This window comes from Oncorhynchus mykiss, chromosome 12, assembly GCF_013265735.2.
Source record: "Oncorhynchus mykiss isolate Arlee chromosome 12, USDA_OmykA_1.1, whole genome shotgun sequence".
Taxonomy (NCBI): Eukaryota; Metazoa; Chordata; class Actinopteri; order Salmoniformes; family Salmonidae; genus Oncorhynchus; species Oncorhynchus mykiss.
The window spans coordinates 78146609-78173431 of NC_048576.1; the positions used below are offsets into that span (position 1 = coordinate 78146609).

Sequence of the window (26823 nt, forward strand, 5' to 3'; positions counted from 1 at the left end):
AAGCTAGATGCCCTCAATCTCACTCAAATCATCAAGGAACCCACCAGGTACAACCCTAACTCTGTAAACAAGGGCACCCTCATTGACGTCATCCTGACCAACTGGCCCTCCAAATACACCTCCGCTGTCTTCAACCAGGATCTCAGCGATCACTGCCTCATTGCCTGTATCCGCTATGGAGCCGCAGTCAAACGACCACCCCTCATCACTGTCAAACGCTCCCTAAAACACTTCTGTGAGCAGGCCTTTCTAATCGACCTGGCCCGGGTATCCTGGAAGGACATTGACCTCATCCCGTCAGTTGAGGATGCCTGGTCTTTCTTTAAAAGTAACTTCCTCACCATTTTAGATAAGCATGCTCCGTTCAAAAAATGCAGAACTAAGAACAGATATAGCCCCTGGTTCACTCCAGACCTGACTGCCCTCGACCAGCACAAAAACATCCTGTGGCGGACTGCACTAACATCGAACAGTCCCCGCGATATGCAACTGTTCAGGGAAGTCAGGAACCAATACACACAGTCAGTCAGGAAAGCTAAAGCCAACTTCTTCAGGCAGAAGTTTGCATCCTGTAGCTCCAACTCCAAAAAGTTCTGGGACACTGTGAAGTCCATGGAGAACAAGAGCACCTCCTCCCAGCTGCCCACTGCACTGAGGCTAGGTAACACGGTCACCACCGATAAATCCATGATTATCGAAAACTTCAACAAGCATTTCTCAACGGCTGGCCATGCCTTCCGCCTGGCTACTCCAACCTCGTCCAACAGCCCCCCCCCCCCCCCCCCCGCAGCTACTCGCCCAAGCCTCTCCAGGTTCTCCTTTACCCAAATCCAGATAGCAGATGTTCTGAAAGAGCTGCAAAACCTGGACCCGTACAAATCAGCTGGGCTTGACAATCTGGACCCTCTATTCCTGAAACTATCCGCCGCCATTGTCGCAACCCCTATTACCAGCCTGTTCAACCTCTCTTTCATATCGTCTGAGATCCCCAAGGATTGGAAAGCTGCCGCAGTCATCCCCCTCTTCAAAGGGGGCGACACCCTGGACCCAAACTGTTACAGACCAATATCCATCCTGCCCTGCCTATCTAAGGTCTTCGAAAGCCAAGTCAACAAACAGATCACTGACCATCTTGAATCCCACCGTACCTTCTCCGCTGTGCAATCTGGTTTCCGAGCCGGTCACGGGTGTACCTCAGCCACGCTCAAGGTACTAAACGATATCATAACCGCCATCGATAAAAGACAGTACTGTGCAGCCGTCTTCATAGACCTTGCCAAGGCTTTCGACTCTGTCAATCACCGTATTCTTATCGGCAGACTCAGTAGCCTCGGTTTTTCGGATGACTGCCTTGCCTGGTTCACCAATTACTTTGCAGACAGAGTTCAGTGTGTCAAATCGGAGGGCATGCTGTCCGGTCCTCTGGCAGTCTCTATGGGGGTGCCACAGGGTTCAATTCTCGGGCCGACTCTTTTCTCTGTATATATCAATGATGTTTCTCATGCTGCGGGCGATTCCCTGATCCACCTCTACGCAGACGACACCATTCTATATACTTCCGGCCCGTCCTTGGACACTGTGCTATCTAACCTCCAAACGAGCTTCAATGCCATACAGCACTCCTTCCGTGGCCTCCAACTGCTCTTAAACGCTAGTAAAACCAAATGTATGCTTTTCAACCGTTCGCTGCCTGCACCCGCACGCCTGACCAGCATCACCACCCTGGATGGTTCCGACCTAGAATATGTGGACATCTATAAGTACCTAGGTGTCTAAACTCTCCTTCCAGACCCATATCAAACATCTCCAATCGAAAATCAAATCAAGAGTCGGCTTTCTATTCCGCAACAAAGCCTCCTTCACTCACGCCGCCAAACTTACCCTAGTAAAACTGACTATCCTACCGATCCTCGACTTCGGCGATGTCATCTACAAAATTGCTTCCAACACTCTACTCAGCAAACTGGATGCAGTTTATCACAGTGCCATCCGTTTTGTCACTAAAGCACCTTATACCACCCACCACTGCGACTTGTATGCTCTAGTCGGCTGGCCCTCGCTACATATTCGTCGCCAGACCCACTGGCTCCAGGTCATCTACAAGTCCATGCTAGGTAAAGCTCCGCCTTATCTCAGTTCACTGGTTACGATGGCAACACCCATCCGTAGCACGCGCTCCAGCAGGTGTATCTCACTGATCATCCCTAAAGCCAACACCTCATTTGGCCGCCTTTCGTTCCAGTTCTCTGCTGCCTGTGATTGGAACGAATTGCAAAAATCGCTGAAGTTGGAGACTTTTATCTCCCTCACCAACTTCAAACATCTGCTATCTGAGCAGCTAACCGATCGCTGCAGCTGTACATAGTCTATTGGTAAATAGCCCACCCATTTTCACCTACCTCATCCCCATACTGTTTTTATTTATTTATTTTTCTGCTCTTTTGCACACCAATATCTCTATCTCTACCTTTACATAACCATCTGATCATTTATCACTCCAGTGTTAATCTGCATAATTGTAATTATTTGCCTACCTTCTCATGCCTTTTGCACACAATGTATATATAGACTCCCCTTTTTTCTACTGTGTTATTGACTTGTTAATTGTTTACTCCATGTGTAACTCTGTGTTGTCTGTTCACACTGCTATGCCTTATCTTGGCCAGGTCGCAGTTGCAAATGAGAACTTGTTCTCAACTAGCCTACCTGGTTAAATAAAGGTGAAATAAAAAATAAAATAAAATGCACAGCCACCGCACCGGGAGGTTTACAGTAACCAATGTGGTAGTCTCTCACAGTTAGGCCTTATGCACAGCCACCGCACCGGGAGGTTTACAGTAACCAATGTGGTAGACTCTCACAGTTAGGCCTTATGCACAGCCACCGCACCGGGAGGTTTACAGTAACCAATGTGGTAGACTCTCACAGTTAGACCTGATGCACAGCCACCGCACCGGGAGGTTTACAGTAACCAATGTGGTAGTCTCTCACAGTTAGACCTGATGCACAGCCCCTGCACCAGGAGGTTTACAGTAACCAATGTGGTAGACTCTCACAGTTAGGCCTTATGCACAGCCACCGCACCGGGAGGTTTACAGTAACCAATGTGGTAGACTCTCACAGTTAGGCCTTATGCACAGCCACCGCACCGGGAGGTTTACAGTAACCAATGTGGTAGACTCTCACAGTTAGACCTGATGCACAGCCACCGCACCGGGAGGTTTACAGTAACCAATGTGGTAGACTCTCACAGTTAGACCTGATGCACAGCCACCGAACCGGGAGGTTTACAGTAACCAATGTGGTAGTCTCTCACAGTTAGACCTGATGCACAGCCACCGCACCGGGAGGTTTACAGTAACCAATGTGGTAGTCTCTCACAACTCGACCTGATGCCCAGCCACCGCACCGGGAGGTTTACAGTAACCAATGTGGTAGTCTCTCACAGTTAGACCTGATGCACAGCCCCTGCACCGGGAGGTTTACAGTAACCAATGTGGTAGTCTCTCACAGTTAGACCTGATGCACAGCCCCTGCACCAGGAGGTTTACAGTAAGCAATGTGGTATAGGAGGAAAACAAACCCAGCGCTCAGAAATATCAACCTATTAAAATCAAGTGTTGTCATGGAAATACTGCATTCCTGGATAAAATAAACACCTATGTGAGAATTCTGTTCATTGACTACAGCTCTGCGTTCAACACCATAGTGCCCACAAAACTAAGCTGAGGACCCAGGGACTAAACACCTCCCTCTGCAACTGGATCCTGGACTTCCTGACAGGCCGGTAAGGATAGGCAACAACTCGCCTGCCGCGCTTATCCTCAACCCTGGGCCCCCTCAGGGGTGTGTACTTAGTCCCCTCCTGTACTCCCTGTTCACCCAAGACTGCATGGCCGAACAGGACATCACTGGGGCCAAGCTTCTTGCCATCCAGGACCTGTATAATTAGCGGTGTCAGAGGAAAGCCCATAAAATTGTCAGAAACTCCAATCGCCCAAGTCATAGACTGTTTTCTCTGCTACCACACGGCAAGCGGTACCGGAGCGCCAAGTCTAGGACCAAAAGGCTCCTTAATAGCTTCTACCCCCAAGCCATAAGATTGCTGAACAATTAATCAAATGGCCATCGGATTATTTACAAGGACCCCCCCCTCCCCCCTCCATTTGTTTTTACACTGCTGCTACTCGCTGTTTATTATCTAAGCATAGTCACTTCACCCCAACCTACATGTACAAATTACCTCAACTAACCTGTACCCCCGCACATTGACTCGGTACCGCCCCCTGTTATTGTTATTTTATTGTGTTTATTTGTAGTATTTTTTACTTTATTTGTAGTATTTTTTACTTTAGATTATTTGTTAAATATTTTCTTAACTCTTTCTTGAACTGCACTGCTGGTTAAGGGCTTGTTAAGTAAGCATTTCACGGTAAGGTCTACACTTGTTGTTTTCGGAGCATGTGACTAATAAAGTTTGATTTGATTTAGATACCTCGGAGAGAATGTGACAAGTATATTAATCTCCTAAGGGCACTGATGTTGTGTTTTTCTCAGATCACTGACAGGGTGAGGATGAGAGGCTTGTTTGGCTTGGCACACAGCATCCTCTCATAATATGGGCCACTATCATTATGGGCCTTCACTGACTGAGGGACTAATTGATCCCGGATAAACAATAATTCACTGGAATTCCTTTCCTCTTCATCCTTGAACAAGCACAGCATTCCTCTCAATACAAATCACACAACTCCTCTGTCTGCGGCCTAGGAACACAGGCAGCCGTGTACACAGAGTGTTTGGTTAACATCAGACACCTGGTGACAGGTAGGTTATGTGTGTCTGTGGCAGGGAGGTGCTGAGTCCCTGCAACAATCCAGAACCTGCTATCAATACAGGGCATGTATGGCCTTGAGATTCTCTCACAGAACACAGAATATTAATCCACCGACAGCGAGCTGTGGGATGACTCATCATGTCAGCGTCTCACACCTACCATGTCCTTCACTATGCAGTATTACAACACTTGAAAATAAATAGATTGAAATGGTGTACCTCTAAGTATGTTCGACAGTGCTTCAAATAACAACAAAAAGGCCCTACGTGTAGGCTACACTGCCAGGTAGGTAGCCACTGTTACGATCCCTATTATTGATGTGAAACTACAGAAATCACATTTCGTCCCGTAATTTGACCAAATTTAAGCTCTTATTGAACACATATTGAAAACTAGGGAGATTTTGTTTGTTTCTTCACTTGTTGTTTTGTTGTCAGGCTTCCCAGTTGTTAACACAACAGTGTGTGTGATAGATACTGTGAGGGATATTTTGGGCTAGCTGGTCTAAATATAGCTTATCAGTACTTGAGGCCTTGGCACTGAGGGACAATTAGAGAAGTGATTGGAGAGCCGGCCAGGGAAGTGTGTATGAGATAGCACAGCGCTCATTAGGAGAGGCTGGGGAAGTGTGTATGAGATAGCACAGCGCTCATTAGGAGAGGCTGGGGAAAGCCAAGGAGATAACGCTTATTAATCACATGATGCAGACATTCTCTCACACACACATAGACACCACACACAGTGGGTCACACACAGGCTGAAGCAGTATTGTATACACACAGACCGCACAAAGACGTGCTGCTTGTCAAAGTAATAGGAGATTTGGCCTATATTGCATGCAGAATGCATGTGCCCAGATACTTACCTGGTATTTCTTATCTCTCAACTTTCATCTGGCTCACTGTGAAGATTAAAGTTACAGTACCAGCATACAGGTAACTGCCAAAATAAAGGAAACACCTGAGTAAATGAGGGGTACAAAGTATATTGAAAGCAGGTGCTTCCACACAGATGTGGTTCCTGAGTTAATTAAGCAATTAACGTCTCTTAACGTCCCATGCTCATGTATAAAAACGCCCACTTACCCATTATTTTGGTTACCATGGCTAGAAGAAGAAATCTCAGTGACTTTAAAATAGGGGTCTCAAAGGAGCATAGGGGGTTTAAAGGGTGTGTGTGTGTGTGTGTGTCTCAGTTACCAGACCTCAACCCAATTGAACACTTATGGGCAATTCTGGAGTGGCACTTGAGATGCGTTTTCCACCACCGTCAACAAAACACCAAAGGATGGAATTTCTGGTGGAAGAATAATGTAGCATCCCTCCAATAGAGTTCCAGACACTTGTAGAATATATATCTGTTCTCAACGCCCTTGACACTTTATGTTGGTGTTTCCTTTATTTGGGCATTTTTCTGTAGGATGTTTGCCTCTGGTAAGAAAACTAAGAGCATTCCATTCCATTTCCCATTCATAAAAAATCCCATTACATTTGTACTCACACGTCCACCCAAAGTGGAGATAACATCTGGGATAAGAAGGCGGTAAAGAGCAAGGGAGGGAGGGAAGGAGGGAGGGAGGGAGGGGGGGGGGGGGGGGGGGGGGGGGGGGGCACGCTTCAAAGCTCCGGGGGTCTGGTGTGCCCTGAGTGTGCTGATCGGCCCTGGGGTTTGAGGTGTGATAAGCCCATGACATCTGCCAAACACCTCGGTTTGTGTGTGACTGTGTGTGTTTAAGCCCCAATTTAGAGGAAGCAGCTCTGAATCCCACCCACCTGGCAACCCTGGTCCCCAATGGCAGGTGTAAGTTGGTTGGTACGTGATTGGGAGTGCTGATGAACGTGTAGCATATGTGCCCTTATCACTCAGATCTTGTGGCTATAACCGTAAGGCAGGGTGCACTGATGGAGAGATTATCCACAAATAAGAAACCATGCGGGCTTCTCCTCCTCCAGCCCTATCACAGCAGTACGTGTCTGGATGAGACTCAAACAGAAAAGCTCAAATGCAAGCCAAAAAATGGAAGTTCTTTCACAGTGCTTTGGAAGAGAATATCACTAGAGCAGAGGTGGAAAGTCCACCCTGGCTCTAACGCACAGAGAGAACTGATGAATGAATCACCCAATTTAATTGGGAAGTTATCCCTCATAATGTTATGACAATAAAACAACTAAGAAAGTTAGTGAAGGCTGCGAGATCTGTGGGAAAGGAAATCTCTCTCCTGACGTCACTAGGGGTCAGAGGTCAAATCTATAAGCAGGTGGAGGGGAAAGGAGAGCGTGGAGTCGGACTACACCATTTACTCTTAGAAACTGGATCGCTCACAGCCTGGCCAATCCATCTGTTTTCATAACTCATTGTCTACAAATGACATGTCTGACCAGAGGACTTTGACCCACTGATGTCATTAAAGTAACAGTAACTTTCTCAGGGTCTCCATACACTACAGCTCACTAGCTGTTATTTGGTTCCCCTCCACTAGACTTTTGGAAATTGGAAAGTAACGTGGTCAACACCCTACTGTGATATACTGTACATGTGAATGAAATTGCTGAGTTCATCAGTTTTCAGTTCCAGCTTATGAAGCACTGGACTAGCTGAACTACAAGGTTGCATGGTGGGAGTTTTTTTTGTGTTGAGTGTTGAGGTTCAGGAGGCCAAAGTTTTCATTAAGTGTACTCAACACCTGTGTAAAAAGCATGCGAACCCACTGACCTCTGTGTTATTCACCCCCTCGCCTTCTCTCCATCTTTCTGCAGCCTGTCACTGTAACCTGCACGCCCGGCGCTGTCGTTTCAACATGGAGCTGTATAAGCTGTCTGGGCGGAGGAGCGGCGGAGTCTGTCTCAACTGCCGCCACAACACGGCCGGACGCCACTGCCACTACTGTAAGGAGGGCTTCTTCCGGGACATGTCCAAGGCCATCTCCCACAGGAGGGCCTGCAAAGGTACAGTTCCTGGGCTGGGTGTCTGCTGGGTGGGCTACTCAAAATGGCTGCATGACACCCAAACATCACGCTATTTGATATTCTGCTTCGGTTTTGGACTTTCTTGACGTATGTTGTTGGAAAACAAGTTGAATTGTTCTGCCATGATATCTACAAATGATCAGCAGGAAACAAGTCTTCCAACTATCTTTTGATAACTTTATTGCGTATTACTTTCCAGTACTTCACTACTATTTATTATTATGTGAGACAGGTGAAAGATAGTTGTAAAGACAAAAGCTCCCACCTTGCCAGTGTGAGTGTTGCTGACCTGTGTGATTCTGGTATTTGGAGTCTAGTGGGAATTCCATGACAACACAAGCAAAACAAACTGAGTGATGTGTGAGCTGATCCGCTGTACAGTTGAGTGGAAACAGATCTCGCTATCAACCCCATCCCCACACACACACACTCACAGGTGTGAGCACATAAGTCAGGTTTGAGTCCATGCTGTTCAGGATTAGTGTGTGAGGAGAGAAAAGCTTCGCTCCCTCTGTCTCCCTGCACCGTGGGGAGAGAAGCCAGGCTCTGAGGCACTGAGCAAACAACCACCTGTCACTCACACAAACTTACACGCGCACGCACGCACGCACACACACACACACACACACACACACACACACACACACACACACACACACACACACACACACACACGCACACACACACACACACACACACACATACGTGCACGCACACACACACACACACACACACATACGTGCACGCACACACACACACACACACACACACACACACACGCACACACACACACACACACACATACGTGCACGCACACACAGACACACATGCAATCACACAAGCACCAGCACAAGATGAGGCAGGTTTGAGTGAGTGGATTCATAAAAAGCATATTTTGCGCATTTACCTCAAATGCTTTAACTTCTACCTCTGTTTCTTGTCCAAGTCATAAGTTATCTCTCTCAAATAGAGGTTACAGGTTACAGTAATAACAGCATTTCTGTGGACAGAGCCTTTGAAACAATGTAGTTGAAGTACCTTTATCACTAAAGCAGGGGAGGATCCCAACAATCGGTCCCTAGTGACCACATTTTATTCTACTTTATTTGCTTAACTTGGAGGGCTATAATGAATCGCCCTACATTTCTGTGAATTGTAACGGGGGAGGTGGAGAACAAAAAGACGAGTGGCTAACAGTAGAAGTGAGGTCTGCCATGGAATGCAGGAGTGCAGGAGTTGATTCAAACAGTCTCTTTGAACAAGCCAACCATTTCACCTCAGCATCAGATCCACCAACATCCCACATTACCCTGAACTGGATGACTTCTAGTCTTTCCAAAGACTTATAATACAACAATATCCTACACTCTTAGAAAAAAATAGTTATTCGGCTGTCCCGATAGGAGAACGCTTTTTGGTTACAGGTAGAACCCTCTGCAGAAAGGGTTCTACCTGGAACCGAAAGGGTTCTACCTGGAACCAAAAAGAGTTCTTCAAAGGGTTCTCCTATGGTGACAGCCGAAGAATAGTTTCATGTTCTAGATACAGTAGCACCTTTTTTTCTAAGAGTGTAATATCCTCCTTGTATAAAAGACAGAATATTGTTTCAAGTCGTTTGTTTTCCAGTCTGATTACAACATCTCAATGTGCTGTATTACACTGGGACCCAGCTTGCGCTTCAGTGACAAGTGAGTGACTCTGTGCAGACCCGCATATTGTGGTCTCCAACCACAGCCGTGGCTGCATTCCTATTGGCTCAGAGCGGGTTCTCAGAGTACCTATTCTCCAGTGCCCTTCAGCCTGGTCCACCATTGGCTAATTAGTCACAGGAACTGCAACATATTACATTTCCTACTACAGACCACAAGGGACCTTCACTCTTAACTCATACTGACTATTCCAAGTCTCACGGAGTGAAAGTATCAACACAGTCCACCATCATATATAAAAGTCAGCCACTTACTCAGACTGTTTTGGGGTCGTGGTGGCAGTGGTGGCAGTCAGAGTTCACACCTAATTGGAGTTCAGGGCAAATGTAGTTCATGTTGTGCTGTTGTCCTTAACACATTTCATGGATCTTTTGCACTTCTTGAAAGTGACTAATGGTTGGGAGCATCATTATTTCACTGCACGCTGCCAGTCCAAACATTTTTACAGTCTATATTTGGGATGCAAATATAGTATATCAGGTTAGTTTTCCTGAGTTTCTCTCCTTCCTTAATGCGCTAACCACATACAGCAACCTGTCTTAGGCTTTCTAGAGGGCTGTATCAGTAACCTGAAGGCTTCCAGCTCTGCCCCAACTTTTACTCTGTTCCATACTCTGGGATCAAACCCAAACAGCCTGATTGCTGCTCTCTCCTCAGGTGACAAACTCAGCGCTTTGTGACATCAGTTAGGGCCCATGGTATTTATTGTTCAACTCAGCCAACCATCTCGCTCTGCTGTTTTTGGACAGGAAACACAATGCTGTGCCAACACAGCCAGGAGGAAGTCTGCTTTCATTCTCCAACCTGAACCCCCAAAATGGAGGATCACCACTCTCTGAAAGGTGGAGGTTACAGAATAGACCCCTCCGCCTTATAAGCCGAAACACCGGCGTCTCCAGTGGCAGTGTGGAATGCCTCATGTTTTATTTCCCAGATTAACGACTTCATTCCTCATCAAGCGCAGTGTAAACACGGCTCTCAGAGCACAGCGCGGCCCCCGGCGGCCCCCAGCTCTAACGGTTTGTTTTATTCCCAGTCCTCTCGTCCGCTCCGCCATATAAGCCTTTCACCAGGCCCAGGGAGCCCACAGCAATGGAGCAGCCACACGGTCCACTGAATTACACTCCCCCTCAACCTCTCAGCAACTCTTTACCTCCACACCGCAGGGAAATTAATTAATGTTTCCAGTGGGTTCCCAGTGTAGCACTCAGAACATTAAGAGCACAATGCAGTGGTTTGAGCTCAGAGGAAGAGGACTAGATGGTGGCGGATGGATTGAGTGGAGACGCAGTGGTGCATCTCTATTGTGATGTGTGGTTAGTGCCATCTCTATTGTGATGTGTGGTTAGTGGCATCTCTATTGTGATGTGTGGTTAGTGGCATCTCTATTGTGATGTGTGGTTAGTGGCATCTCTATTGTGATGTGTGGTTAGTGGCATCTCTATTGTGATGTGTGGTTAGTGGCATCTCTATTGTGATGTGTGGTTAGTGGCATCTCTATTGTGATGTGTGGTTAGTGGCATCTCTATTGTGATGTGTGGTTAGTGGCATCTCTATTGTGATGTGTGGTTAGTGGCATCTCTATTGTGATGTGTGGTTAGTGGCATCTCTATTGTGATGTGTGGTTAGTGGCATCTCTATTGTGATGTGTGGTTAGTGGCATCTCTATTGTGATGTGTGGTTAGTGGCATCTCTATTGTGATGTGTGGTTAGTGGCATCTCTATTGTGATGTGTGGTTAGTGGCATCTCTATTGTGATGTGTGGTTAGTGGCATCTCTATTGTGATGTGTGGTTAGTGGCATCTCTATTGTGATGTGTGGTTAGTGGCATCTCTATTGTGATGTGTGGTTAGTGGCATCTCTATTGTGATGTGTGGTTAGTGGCATCTCTATTGTGATGTGTGGTTAGTGGCATCTCTATTGTGATGTGTGGTTAGTGGCATCTCTATTGTGATGTGTGGTTAGTGGCATCTCTATTGTGATGTGTGGTTAGTGGCATCTCTATTGTGATGTGTGGTTAGTGGCATCTCTATTGTGATGTGTGGTTAGTGGCATCTCTATTGTGATGTGTGGTTAGTGGCATCTCTAGAAGTACTATAAAGAAATACAAAAACAACCGTTATTTTAATGTGGCTTTCAAGTACAATCCCTTACAACCCCTTAAGAAAGAGACACACATCGTTAGAATACACATGGATGTTACCCACATGCCATCGGGAGGGACAAGAGTGACCTCGTGTTTTATTTGACATTTTTTGGTCCCACCCTGCATTAAAAAGTCATTTGTAAAGGCTATAGAAGATAATGCCCATTAAATCAACAGAAAGCAAGATCAAGCCTACAGTTTCAGTCCATATACTGTACAGTTTAGAATCCTGTTTCTAAATTAATGGGACTATTTACTGTATTCCTGACGTAAGAACCACAATAACATTCTGGCTGGTAAAGATGGGGGACTTTATTAGAAACATGACTTTTCATTCATACCCTTCTTGTTTTTTTTTGGACAGGATTATTTTATGCTGATTTTATTATACCTCAATAAAATGTGTCAAACAAACTTGGCAAAATGTACTTATACTGCAAATTGAGTAGAAAGAGGACAGAAAAGTTTTACTTTTTTTATTTAACAAGTGACTTCTAATATTGATGAAACCCGTTGAATCCCAGCTAATAACACCCAACTCCAGCCTCTGTTGGACCGCTTAAAGCTATTTTCAAATGACTCTTCAGCTACATAAAACACATACAACTCTAATGGAGAGAGCTGGGCTTCCACTTCAAACACAGGCTTTATGGTAAACGTTTGGCAGTGCACATGCACAAAACTCAAATTCTCACATTTAATGTGCGATCCTCCTGACTAACAACTTAAACAGACGGCTTTGATGTGTGTTCCACTCTCCCATTAATGGGGAACATTATTCAGGATATATTTGCGAGGAACTCTTTGCCAAAAAGCTTTAGATTGTGAACTCAATCTGAGAGGAGCACAGGCTCTGCTCTGCCCGCCGTGGATCACAACGCTCCACAGAGAAAACACAAAGACTGGTCACACACGGCTTAAACACACGCATGGCTCACACGCACGACACACACACACACACACACACACGCGCACGCACGCACGCACGGCACACACACACACACACGACACACACACACACGCACACGCACGGCTCACACGCACGACACACACACACACACACACGCACGCACGCACGCACGACACACACACGCACGCACGACACACACACACACACACACACACACACACACACATACATACAGGTGTAGTCTCAAAGTGCTAACAGATATTATTTGATCATGTAATATACTGTTCCTCAATACTCATGCCTGATGGCAAGGCCTATAATCATTAAGGAAAAAGGGAGTAATTGTAATTTGTTTGAGGTCCCAGTCCCCATCTGTGGTGGCCTGTGAGTCACTTTGAGCTTGTTCAAAGCTTACTTTGAAGTTCAGAGAGTCAATATTGGAGGAACGAGAGGCACAGGGAATTGAGAAGGATGCCTTACGCCTAATTGGTTTTAAACCAATACTAGTGAAGACCGAACAGATTTCAACTCATCTCATCTCTGTTTTCTCCTGCTCTTTCCTCCTGACAGCGTGTGATTGTCATCCAGTTGGCGCAGCCGGCAAGACCTGCAACCAAACCACCGGCCAGTGTCCCTGCAAGGACGGCGTGACCGGCATCACCTGCAACCGCTGTGCTAAGGGCTACCAGCAGAGCCGCTCTCCTATCGCCCCCTGCATAAGTATGACTTGCCTCAGTACTAAGAGAAATGTCCACAGACAGACCACACAAGTCAGCCCAACCATAGCCCAGCTAGCAACAACACTGGCCCCATCAATTGGAGTAGTCGCTGACAAGTACTCTATCGCACCAAAACCCATGCTTGTTATGCAGGAATTCATGGCCTGAGTTCATTTCATTTTGTTATTTCCCCCTGTTCCTTTATTTCTTTGGATGGATATTTTACAGTTAGACCAGAGCTTAAGTAAACAGGGCATAATGTCTAAGCTAACATGGCCTTGTGAGTCGCAGCACCGTTAACAGCCCATCTCCCTATAAATCCACCCAGCCGGTCCAGGGTAATGATGACTGATATGTTTATTGGCAGTATCAGCAGCCCACAGATTCCAGCCTCTCGGCGATAAACGACACCTCCATACACAAGATGGGCTAATGGGTGGCTAGCACCGCCAACACAGCTGGCATGACCAGATAAGATACCTCGGATGGCTGGGACACATAGACATTTACAATTGGCCACCATTTATACAGTCGTTTCAATTGGTGACATTTCCGATAAAGTTGTATTTGGAAATTCAACAAAGCCATTGTGGAAAAAAAGCCATTGGCCAGGATCCACAGCGATAAAATCAATCTGTTAACCCACTGGAATAGGATTTCCTTCATTTCGTTGGGAAAGTAACAAATGTAGTGTAAAAAAAGATGGAGGAAATGGGGGTCTTGAAAATTGAGCTGAAAATATTTGGTTTCTCGTATATTTTCGAGCTAATATGTTTTAGGTTTAATAGCTTAATATAACATTTTTGTTATATCAAACTTCCTGACAACTTCAATTTTAACAAGGCCAGGGGCCCCGGCTCTCTGTGCCTTACGATACAGCATGCCACGAATACAAGAGAGTGATTGGGAAATTGGCTATTAATGTGTATTCCAAGCACAATCTCTGTGTTCTAATCAGCAATCAATAACATGACAACCTATTAAGGCATACCTGAGAGTATATCACCAATGCTCTGAGGTTCATTTAAGCCCCAAGGAAGGCGAGCAGGAAATTGAACAGAGACATTCTAACAACTTTGCTCCTTTTTTCCACATATGAAGCTGTCAAACTGAGTAGTGATGTGAAATGTCATTATGTTTGTGCTGTGGTTTCTCTGTTGCAGAGATTCCAGTTGCATCGCCCACCTCCACCTATACCAGCTCTGAAGAGCCCTTAGGTGAGTTTGTGACACTGCTGAGACGTGGTATCCACAGGGTATGGCAATTACTAAAGCATAACATAACAAATGTATTGTATTTTAGTATGAGCACAATTCATATCATTCCATAGTTTCTATTCCACAGTTTCTTATTTGGGTTCAGGGCCACCTTCAACATTGTAGTATTTTAAGGGCCACCATCATAATTGTAGTATTTTAAGGGCCACCTTCAACATTGTAGTATTTTAAGGGCCACCATCATAATTGTAGTATTTTAAGGGCCACCTTCAACATTGTAGTATTTTAAGGTTCACCTTCCATAATTGCAGTATTTAAGGGGATGTGTATGTGTCAGGAGATGTTAAATCCAGGTTTTTGGTCAGCTCTCTCTCCCTGGCCTCCCACCCATTATGTATTCCCACTCAGCCTCCAGCCCATAATTTGATTGCACGCTTCATTTGCACCAGTTTGTTTTCCAATCATCTCTCGTTGCGCTGAGAGGGAAGAGAACCCTTCCCTTGCTCACTTATTTACAGCCCTATTGTTGAAATGCACAGCTCTGAGTCTGCGTGCTATAGTGCAACACTGATTTGAAGTGACATACCACTGTAACATTTAGCTCATACTTTCAGTCACTGCTCAGTCCAAGCTTGTGGGGTAGATCCCCTGGCATGCGTATGAGGAGAAAAAGAGAGATCTGGAGCAAAGTATTGGTCTCTAAAACCTGTTGCCTAAGCCAAATTGTTTTTGGTCCAACTTCTACTTAAATGGATACTTGCATGCCAGCAGATACCCATAGACTGACAGTCATTGCTCTAATGCTAGTTAGCAATGGCTCGCGAAACCGCCTCTAACTTCCTTCTTACTGGACACAGAGACATCATTTGACTCTGGGGAAGTAGAAAAAGGGCCTCATTGCCCAAATCCCGCAGTATTCCTTTAAATTGCCTTCCATGTAAAACATATAGGTTCTGTCACTTTTGATCATTAACATGGGACTAACAGTGTGGCTCCACATATTTCACTGAGCTGAATGGCCAACCTGCTACATACGTTGGCGACCAGCTGCAATGGGGTTTGGAGTCTTGTCAGGAACCCCGCACAGACACCACCCTCCAAATTAAGAGTGGTGTGGTCCCCAGGGACCCTGGAGAATGGTAGGTGCCCCGCTAGAGAGGCCACACAAAGGGGACGTTTGTCCTCCCAGCGGGGACCGGGGCCTTAATGAGAGCTGTGGGTGTGATGGCCAGTCCTGGGATTGTGCTGCTGGGCTAATGGGCAATGCCAGCTATCAAAGGGAGGTACGATGAAGGCCTCCAGGGGCCAGGGGGGCCCCCGCCCTAGCCACATTTAAATGGAAATCAGGCGTGGTCGATATGGACTCGTCAAATTAATTTACTTTGGGATTTCCCTTCCCTTTTTCATTTCTACACCCCCCCGAAAGCTGCCAGGCGTTTCACTAGAAATGTTTTCTCCACATACATGCACTTTCTCCCCATCCCCCTGCCTCCACCCCAATCCGCCTTTTTGGGGGAGTGCGTTTTTTTCTCGCTCCGCTGTTACCCGGGCAATCTCATTCACACAGAGTATAAAGGGAAAGAAAGGGGAGGACTGGACAGAGGGCTGGAAGAAATAATGAAGTTTGTCCATATTCAGGCAAACTGAAAGGTCCCCTCTCTCCTAACTGCTCCCCCTTTCCCCCTGGCCGACCAGCCCCCCCCCCCCCCCCCCCCCCCCCCCATAAAAGAGCATGGGGCTTATTACACTGGGAGGGGGAGCAAAACCAGGAGATGTTCTGGTTCCAATTTGTGTCAGTCAGTGGAAAAGTGGGAACAAACCATTTCCATTTTCAGTTTGGCCTCTCGTCCCAGACCCATCTCCCCCATTACAAAAGGTGCCTGGCACCCTGACAACACGACGGTCGGCGGACATCGATAAAGCCTCTTGGCACGCCTGCGAGCCCAGGTCAACACAGCTTGGTGTCAAAGGGAGAGCACCAGACCCGAAAGCAATTAATCATAACTATGAGCTCTTTCTGGCCACTGGTTTGTAACAGGCTCCTCTCAGAGGCCACAGAGAGATCGACCACAGAGAGATCAGCCCGGGCCAACGTTAGAGTATTCTCTTTCTCGCCTCAAGTGGATTGGATACTGCTTAGGCCCCTGCTAATTTTTGTTAGGCTACTAGCTAACTTCCTTCAGTGACCTCCTTTTGTGAGTGACCTTCCCAACCCTGAGTGCTGACACAATGGATGCCAGGACTCTGACAGGCTAGATATTCTGTGTGGAGAGGTTGGAGGTTGAGAGTGGGAGTGAGCTGACAATAGGATCTGTGTAAAGGTGTCCGCATGCTTCCCATCCTAAACTGTCCCGAAAAGTTTGTGCATATATACTGAGTGTACAAAACCATAGACTAACCAGGTGAATCCATGTGAAAGCTATGATCCCTTATTGATGTCACCTGTTAAATCCACTTCAATCAGTTTTTGTGCACTCAGTGTATTATGACATTTTGTGACGTTTTTGTTTGTTTTGGTCCTCGGCAAGGTTTTTTTCCTGGCTGTTCACGCACTCCACATTTTTTCTCGAGGCTATTGCAAGTTCGGTAGCCGAAGTCTACGCCCCTTCGTCGGTCATTGGTCAACAGTAGGGATTCTACAATTAAGTGTTTGTCGACATTCAATGATAGATGACTCATTTTCATGCACATTTTGTTCACTTGAGAAATACTAAACCAAACAGCTTATTTAGATGTAAAATAGTGTGACTAGCAAAAAACGTCAAAAATGAATGACAGATTTCTTGAGTTATCTTAGACTAATTATATATTTTATATAATTTTATATATTATATATTTTTAGGAAGTGTATACTGGCTACGGCGCCTCAAGATGGACAAACAGTACTATTGCCGCTTTTTCTCATTTTTCAAGCGAAGGTCTTATAAGGGAGTCTGTGAGCACACTCATTCTGTTCGACCACTAGGCGCCAGCCGAACTGAAGCATGCGGAAGCCTTAAACCTCCACCAGCTCCACAGGGACACCATAACAGCATAACAAGAGACAGTGTACCATAGGTACACTAAATTGGCCTGGCAATAGATGCAAGCTTTCAACCCCTTACAGTGGGGGTAGAGTGTAGACCCTTGGATGTACCTGAAAGGCTTTTATTAGATAACATAATTGAGGTCAGTCCGTAAACCATGAGAGAGAGAATATTTAAAATCTAGATGTTTGTGATATGTTGGCTGTGCTGTAACCTAATTCACCCATTATTTCACTCGCTTCCACAGACTGTGATTCTCACTGCAAGGCAACCAAGGGCAAGCTGAAGATCAACATGAAGAAGTACTGCAAGAAAGACTATGGTGAGACCACTGTGCAGGAATTATATGCCCAGGCGTCGGCCAGCGGTCGAGGGTCAGATGTATTTATTAATCACAGGCATGTCCACTCCCAAGCCCCTCATTGCATCAAAGGGAAATGGTCTCGGAACTGAGCCCAGGGGACCCCGCTGATGGACAGGCCAGCCAGTATTAGACTGAGGAGTGCTGCTTTCTGGGAAATAAGACATGCTGGAATGATGGAATTCAAAAGAATATATGTATTTCTTGAAGGTTATGTTCAAAACCAGACAGCTTTAGACTGTGTTTGGGCAATGGCGGTGTAAAGCACATTAACAGATGTATCCAGTCTACTTTGATTAGTTAGCATGGAAAACATATACATATTATTATCTATCATCTGTAAGCTAGCCACACAAAACCCATGTCTAACACATCCTAACATCCCTGCACTGACATACACTCATTACTATGTGAGATTCACTGGAGGTGGGGGGAGCTGGACAGAGAGAAGAGTGTTTGCTGGGGGCATCCTCACCGCAGGGCCTCTTCTTTTATCACCAAAGATAGAGATCAGTGGCATCAGTGTCTGGGCAGAGAAACAAAGGGATTATTCAACTCTTACCTCTACATCTTGAGCTCATATCAGTTCCTCCACTCCAGCTGAAACTGTCCTCAGAGAGAGGTTGTGGGACGAGCCAGCCCCCCTGTTGGTTTGGAGAGCTGCAAAGCTCCGCTCTGCCAGGCTTTAGATGGACCTATTTAGATTTGTTGTCCCACCTTGACGGATGTGTGTGTGTGAGTGTGTGTGTGTGTGTCTTAGGGGAGTTGTACCTCATAAAGAGAGGGCTCTGAGCTTCAGAGTGCCGCAGAACAAGTTCCCACTGAGTCCTCTCACAGTCCCTCTCAATTACAGCTAACGGACAATTTCCTCTCCCCTTCCACCTCCCTCTAAGCCCTGTGGATCTGCTCACCCTGGCCCCTGTCCACGGTCGAGGGCAATCCCTGCTCTCAGCTACCAGCCTCAGTAGGGTCCAGTATTATTGCTCCATGGTGAAAGGCTGGTGCACCCTGGGAGCATGAGGCTCTGGCGGGGATCTGGCCATTAGGAATTGTCAGCAAGCCCCATATTAATAAAATTAGCCAAATCACACAACAAATATACTTTGTCATCAATGACTCCACAGGAGTTCATCTGCATCTGAATCTAAGTGAGTAATATGAAAACATTCACGTTCAAGCCAAATACAGATATTTACATAGCTTGCTATTTTAGAACGGTTTCACAAATGAAATAACTTCTGTAACTTGAAGCTAAAAGGACATTTGAGTTTGATGATGGATGATGCTGGACTTGGATCATTATATTCTGAATCAGCACCAAAAAACAGCACCACTAGATCTAAAAATAGAGCAAAAAGAATGAGAAGGGTGGGGGGGTAATGTAAGAGAGACAGTAGTAGCAGTAGGGACAGTCCATGGATCATATCATAGGCCTCCTATATAGTATTTCATTGTGCTGTCCCACTGTGTAGCCTCCATATCTCCATATGGAGAGTGATTCCCTCGCCTCTGAGGGTTTTCCATTCCATTAATCACAGTAGTATTATGGTGCAGATCTCCTATCAGCAGATTCATGTCTGCTAACCACCGTACAAATCTCCCCAACCGCAGCAGCAGCACAAACCCTGAGGCACGTCCAGCACTCTGCCAGCATTTGAGAAGAGATCGTACTCCGTATAGCCAAATACCCTTTATAAAAGACAATGCAAGATCTCTTAGACTCCTGGAATGAGACCTAACTGTACAGTCGGCCTATATCATATTGAATATTTTGGTCACCAATTCCTCTGTAGTTATACCCATTAAGTTGGTGTTCAAATTGTTAAGCCTTTGATTGTTAGAATAGATTTGTTCATACAAGACCGTATCTGCTATAATCAGGGTTTGGGGATAGCTCACCCATATTACAAAATGACATATTGGTTTCCTTACCCTGTAAGCAGTCTATTGACAAGGAATGACTACAATCCATGCTTTGATGTAGTTTCCCTGGCACTGTTTTCTACTTTCACTATTCACATGATAATGTTTTAGCATTTGTGGCACAAATCCCATTCAAGTCAAGTCAACTAAACCAAAGCATGGATTGCTGTGATACCTTGTTAATAGACTGCTTGCAGGGTAAGGAAACCAATGTGTTATTTTCTTCATTTGGGTGAACTATCCCTTTAAGACTTCAGTTCAGTGTTCTCTCTAATGAAACACATCCAGCTGCATTGGCCACACTGTTCCCCTTCATAGCTGTCACATGTCCAAAAGCCTCATCATCAATCATAGTTCATCAATCAAACAGAGCGATACATCAGAGACTTTTAACAAAGTTTCAATGCATAAATGGCCAAATGTTCTTCTTTTCTCAATCAATATTGTGCAACACAGAGAGAGACAATAATGTGAGCTCATTGTTTCAGTTCCCCAGAAAACTGAACAGCCATCAGAATACATATTTTCATTCATTTAATCTTGCTAGTCATCCATGAAAAGAACAGACGAATCTATAAATCACAAGACTGATTCATGAAAAGCAGAAGGTTGGTTTTTCAAGAGTTCATCAAAACAGCTGAGTGCAGATGATTCTCCTTTGGCTGAGCTGGGGCTTTATGAAGAGACCATTCCTCAGGGGGCTTTTCCTCTGCCTCAATCTAATTCATTTCTCAGGGCTGTCCCTGGGCCTTTGTGGGGTTCACAGTGTCTCTGTTCTTTGGGGCCACGACCCCCCTGTGTGAGTGGCGCTGCGGGCCTCCCAGGGTCACGGGAAGAGGCCCCCTGTTTAAACACAGTGGTGCACTCTGCCGGCTCGGAGCATTCCACAGGGCGCAAACAGGTGGTAAATTAGGCCGACGCTGACGGATTGCCACCCCGGAGAGAAAGAAATATGTTGTGTTTATTCATTTTTGTTTTCCATCGTGGCCGTAGCTACGGTGACGGCAGCCACAAAGGGTTATATTCTGGGCTGACACCCTTCCAGCGGGGAGGACAATGAATCAAAGAGCTTTTGCAGACGTTCAGGGCCAGCGGTGAAACGAAGGGTCACACAGCCCCGTCACCCGGCGGTCCCTGTTAGCTCACCCTGGGGGCAGCAGGGCCCAGATCAGTCACTCAGCTGATAACCAGATGGGACAGGGGCCTCAGTATTGAAATTAAACACGCTCTAATTTGATTAGAGCCCCCTTGTCGGCGGTGTGCGGGTCAAGCCCCAGCACACTGCTCAGAGAGGGGACCCAGCGGGAGGCTTGGCTTCCATTGTGTTATTAAACCCCTCTCTCTCTCCCTTTCTCTCTCTCTCTCTCTCTTTCTCTCTCTCTCTTTCTCTCTCTCTCTCTCTCTCTCTCTCTTTCTCCCTCCCTCCCTCCCTCCCTCCCTCCCTCCCTCCTCTGTGCTACCCTGCTAAGATGGTCCAAGTAGTACTGATATACCATATTGTCTGCTAACAGAAAAACAGAAGTTTAGTGTCCTAGATCTCCATTCATGAGCTCAATTCAATACCAGCCCCATGGACGCTTTGGACTTCATTGGGTGAGGAGCAGGACTGAAGCATTGTGCAGAGGTGTGAGGACTGAGCTGCTTGATCTTTCCAGCTAACATCCATGATTAGTACTGCATACTTTGGTCCACTCATGGACTGGAATCTTAGTCCAGTATAACAGTATTTTACTATCTGCTTAGAGAACTACCAATTTCCTGAGCGGCCCATAGAGTGACAGAGGGTTCTGCATTGGTGTCAGACAGCAGAGAGCTGAGTCTGGTCCATTCACCCCGGGAGCTCGTTAGCCAGTCGGTCAGTAAGAGCGACCCAGAGAGAAGAGGGCTATCTCTGCTGGATTCTCACGCTGCTCTTGGATGGGGCTCTGGGAGCAGAACCCGGATAGCTCATGAGGTCGGAACACATCCCGATTCTTCTGGAAGCCTCTCTGTGGCTGGGAAGATAAATAGTGGCCCACTCCACCCCCCCACACACCCTTTATGTGTTTGGATGAAGGAGTAGGCTCCAGCCCAGAGACACATTGTTAATGAATGGCAGGACTGTGAGAGCGTGCTCTACTCAGTCCAACAGGCCTCCTTTCTTCTGAAATTGTGTACAATTTGCTCACACTAGCAGGGCCCCCCTTCCTGTTCTCTTAGAACATTCCAGGCTGTTATGGGGGACAATCGATGCGGCTCGCAATAGAGAGCGTTGGCATTCAGAGAGAGAGACAAGGAGAAAAAAAATACTTCCTGTGCTATTTTCAGCCACCTACATTTTTCTAACATTAGTCCACACACAAGTGCGTGTGTGTATGTGTGTATGTGTGCACTTGTGTGTCTGTGTGTGCATGTATGCATTTGTGTGTGTATTTATTAGTGTGTTTGAAACATTTCACACCATCCACACACTGTTTCCCAAATTGAGTCAATTTAAACCATTGGGAGTGGAAACTATTCAGGTTGGTTCATTTTCCACCTACTTTAGTCCAATCGTTAATAGCACATTCCCAGCTAAACCACTTCACCTCAAGCACAGATTAGCTCCTACCCCAGTGAGTTCAGTTGTTTCCCCCTTGTTGCGATGACTGAGGCGTTTTTGCAATCAGAGTGATGAAGTAATGGTAGATTTATGTGACAGAGAAATCCATGCAGGGGAGCTGCTGTGAGGGGGGGTCTGTATTTCTATCTGCTCTAAGGGGCCAAATTCTTGGGAGAAAGGTTGAATGGCTACCAGGTCCAGGTTGCTCTAGCCCAGGGTTCTTAAGATGTGCAGCGTCCTGCTTAACAGCTGAAAGGCCATTCTATCAAAAGCACAGGAATGGCGTTGCTTCAGAGCTTTTACCTCAAACAGATGTGGTATTTTTTTAGTAAAGGTTGAATGCTGCACTTTCACTGTTGGACTTTCTGAGTTGAACCCAGTATACCAGCACTTCTTTTTCTCCAGGCTTTTCAGTTGAGGAAAGGAAAGCGTTTCTAAGGATACGTCCACAGCAGTCAAACATTACAACCAGTCTCAGGGAGGTGCTCATTCAAATGTACTCAGCGGGCACCCATTGTCTTTACCCTGGGGAGCACTATGGCAACTGTTGCTGTAATACGGAGCATGCTAGCCAACACAACAAGGAGAGGTCAGGGGTCATGGCTGAGGGGAGGGACCAGGGGAACAATCCACACACACTGGGTCAGCAATTCCTGAATCATACTCAAACATTGGAGCAGTTATTGGAGCTATAGTAAAACAGGACATTTACAGCTGAGGGGTCACCCCCAGGCCAGTCTGGACCCCAGGAACAAAAACCCACAGGCTGATTCCCTGCTTAGTTACCCTGTGTGTTATTAGGAGGATCTATGTTTTACTGTACATTCACTTTTACCTGGATCTCTTATACTCGAGAGTTGCTTGCTTTATTGTGACATTTTCTTATTCCCCCTTCACTCCTTCTTCTCATTGGTCATCCAGCTGTCCAAGTGCACGTCCTCAAAGGAGACAAGGCAGGGGAGTGGTGGAAGTTTACCGTGAACATCATCTCTGTCTACAAGCAAGGTGAACAACGCATCCGGCGCGGTGACCAGCTCCTGTGGGTGCGTGCCAAGGATGTGGCCTGCAAGTGCCCCAAGATCAAGCTTGGCAGGAAGTACCTGCTGCTGGGCACGGATGACGACTCCCCCGGGCAGAGTGGCGTGGTGGCGGACAAGGGCAGCCTGCTCATCCCCTGGAAGGACCTGTGGGGCCGGAGACTGAGGAAGTTCCAACAGCGCGACAAGAGGGGCAAGTGTTAAGAGGAGCCAGAGAGGAGAGAAAGAGAGGGGGCTCACCTCGAGTCTGAGGAACACAGGAGGAGGAGAAAGAAAGAGGAAACACCAGAGGGAGAGAGGAAAGAGGGAGAGGTGAAGTGAACAGAGAGAGAGAGAGAGAGAAAGTGACTGAGTGCTGCTGCTTTGAGTGGAAGCAAAAAGAGAATATTAGTTTTAGAAACATATGTGTGAAGGAGCTCTTTTTACAGTTGTTGTTCTGTTTGTCCTTCAAGGTTTGTTTCATTGTGGAATTGCAGAGTTTGCACCTAATATTTCAGATAAGTTACTTATTTTTTGTTTTATTCATGATACCATTATTTTTATATTTCCAGTTCATTTCTACAGAACATCAGAAAAAAATCTACTGTATCACATATCTGTGTTTAAAGAGGCTCTTTATATATATATATATATAAAGAGCCTATAAAGCCTATAAAGAGCCCACAATATATATATATAAAGAGCCTATAAAGCCTATAAAGAGCCCACAATATATATATATATATAAAGAGCCTATAAAGCCTATAAAGAGCCCACAATATATATATATAAAGAGCCTATAAAGCCTATAAAGAGCCCACAATATATATATATATATAAAGAGCCTATAAAGCCTATAAAGAGCCCACAATATATATATATATATATATATAAAGAGCCTATAAAGCCTATAAAGAGCCCACAATATATATATATTGTGTAAAGTTGTTTCTAGCAAGCTGAGGTGGCACGGCATGGCTTAAGGGGAATCTCTCTCATGTTTAATGAGAGGCTCCTGCTTGCCAGGCCTTGTCAAGATAAACTGTGTAAACTGCAAAGAGTGTTAACACGTTAAATTGATCATTTAAACTAGGTTTTACTGTGGTTACAGCGTATACTTGTAAAAATGGGAGAAAAAAACAAAAACAAGCCAGCTATTGCCAGTTACCTTTCTTCTTTAAGAGCTCCTCATGTGGTTGTTACCTCATTATTACTGCTAACTATGTAATCAAAATGAAAGTGCCATAAAGAAGTTGCTCCTCAGATACTAGCATTGGGAAAGAGTCTGTTAAATGATACATTTCCTTGCCATCCTGACAGTGTGGTTGTGACCTCAGCAAAATAAAAGTACCAGTAGGCATGATATAATATTACTGTATTTAGACAGCACTCTGTTCTCAACTAGAGAGACTAAAATAGATGAGTTGACCGTGCACTTAATGTTTAGTCCTTTAGTATTCAACAGTATTCACAACATATAAGATATGTTCAGTGTTTAATTGCACCTTGCAGGATACAAACTAACATACTGTATGGTTCCAGAAAAATCAAAGAACTAATGTATGTCCATTCATGATTGTTCAACCTGAGATCACACATTTCACTGATTACGTGCTGCCTTTGGCCTTTGGTCCTGGAACCTAATGTCCACTGACTCTGTGTCATTGATTGATGCATTTGGTTTGCTATCCTGTTCACGTTTGTTAAAATACAAAGTACTGCTTGAACATCCCACTGAGCATTGACCTGTTTCTGCTGGTAAAGGACTGATCGTGGGGGGTGGGGGGGCATTCTGAATCACCTCACCTCATGTGGTTTGATAAGACCTATCAAAATGAACCTATGTTTTGTTAAAATAATAGATGCATGCTGACTACTTAGCTGACTAAGCTAACCTAATTGTGGATGACAATATGTACAGTATGTATATGCTGTACAAAGATACATGTATTATGTTGTAAAATAAAACCTGTGGGGTGATGAAACATCACAGGAGTCAAGCTGTGTGATCAACACACTGTGTCAGCATCTGATTCTCACTTCAAACCTTGCAGACATTCAATTTTCAAGACGTTACTTGGTACTCAGCAAAAGGGGTGACCGGCTGTTTAAATGTTATATAGCTGTATAGTTTGTTACTATTTTTTGTTAAACATTTACTAGATGTATGTCCATGTGTTATTAACCCGAGTTTTAAATACCATAGGCTTAATAAATGGGTAGACAAATAAATGAAAAAGAGGCAGATTTCTCTTGTTTACAAGTTATGCATACCCAGGAGTGTATTTCAGCAGAGAGAGGCTTATCTACAACCTGTAATAAACAATCCCAAACATATTTGGGAAATACATAAACACACAAAAATGCAAGCAAATGCACACCTGCTCACACACATACACACACACATACACAAACACATACACACACACACTTTTTTAAACATATTTGTATGGACATTTGTATTGCAATCCATTTCAAATGTTCTTGTGCCAGTGCATCCATCTCTGGATCTACACATATCAAAGCTGTCAGTGGGTCCACTGTGTAAAGTTAGACCAGTTTTCCACACATTTGGAGAATGATACTCAGTCATGACCAGATATCTGCTACAAAAAATGTATCTGAATGTTGCTTGTGTTCAAACTTGGGCTTGTAAATGTTGTTTAGCTTTGTCCATTGCAAAAGTCTGTGTAATGTCCTGTAATGCATACTAATATATTATGTTTATCACAAATGAATATATTTAATGACACATGAAACCATGTGGCTTTTGTTTTTGCCTGTTTTTATTTTTGGTCACTCTTTGCTTTGGATAATAGACGGCTGTAATGAAAAAGTAAAAGTCTGTAGCTATTGAACAGCCTAGTAAATCTGAAATAAAGCTCTGTAAAAGTACTTGTGGACTTTCAACTGTTTCTCATCATCTCATCTGTGTCTCATTGGTAGTTCTGTACTTCAGTGAGTCATTTGGGATTGACATGGGCTAAATGGTGTGGCCCAATAAGACCGCAGTCTGTCATTACCCTATGAGACTGCATCAGCCTCTGTCTGTTTTCCTCCTGCAATAACAGTGAATTGCAGTTGGGAAAATTAAATGAAACTTTAAGAGCGGTGCAGCGGTCTAAGGCACTACAGACACCCTGGTTTGAATCCAGGCTGTATCACAACCAGGCTGTGATTGGGAGTCCCATAGGGCGGTGCACAATTGGCCCAGCGTCGTCCGGGTTTGGCCGGTGTAGGCCATCATCGTAAACAAGAATTTGTTCTTATTAACTGACTTACCTAGTTAAATAAAGGTAGAAAAAATATATATAATAATAATCTAAACAGCACTAAGTTCCTAGTTAAAGAGGTCATTTCAGTACAGTCAGCACAGAGGGTGACTACAGAAAACAGCAATACTAAGAGTTGT

At 45.2% G+C, this 26823-nt stretch overlaps 1 protein-coding gene across 1 annotated transcript in view; it reads left to right on the forward strand.

Moving 5' to 3' along the window:
* LOC110538506 (netrin-1) overlaps positions 1-26306 on the forward strand; it is a 45282-nt gene extending 18976 nt beyond the window's left edge. Inside the window, exons 3-7 of the mRNA XM_021625367.2 lie at positions 7594-7782; positions 13139-13288; positions 14451-14504; positions 17778-17852; positions 23317-26306. Of these exons, the coding sequence (XP_021481042.1) occupies positions 7594-7782; positions 13139-13288; positions 14451-14504; positions 17778-17852; positions 23317-23636 (788 nt within the window). The 3' untranslated portion in view covers positions 23637-26306. The remainder of the gene's footprint in view (positions 1-7593; positions 7783-13138; positions 13289-14450; positions 14505-17777; positions 17853-23316) is intronic.
* Positions 26307-26823: the final 517 nt, after the last annotated feature.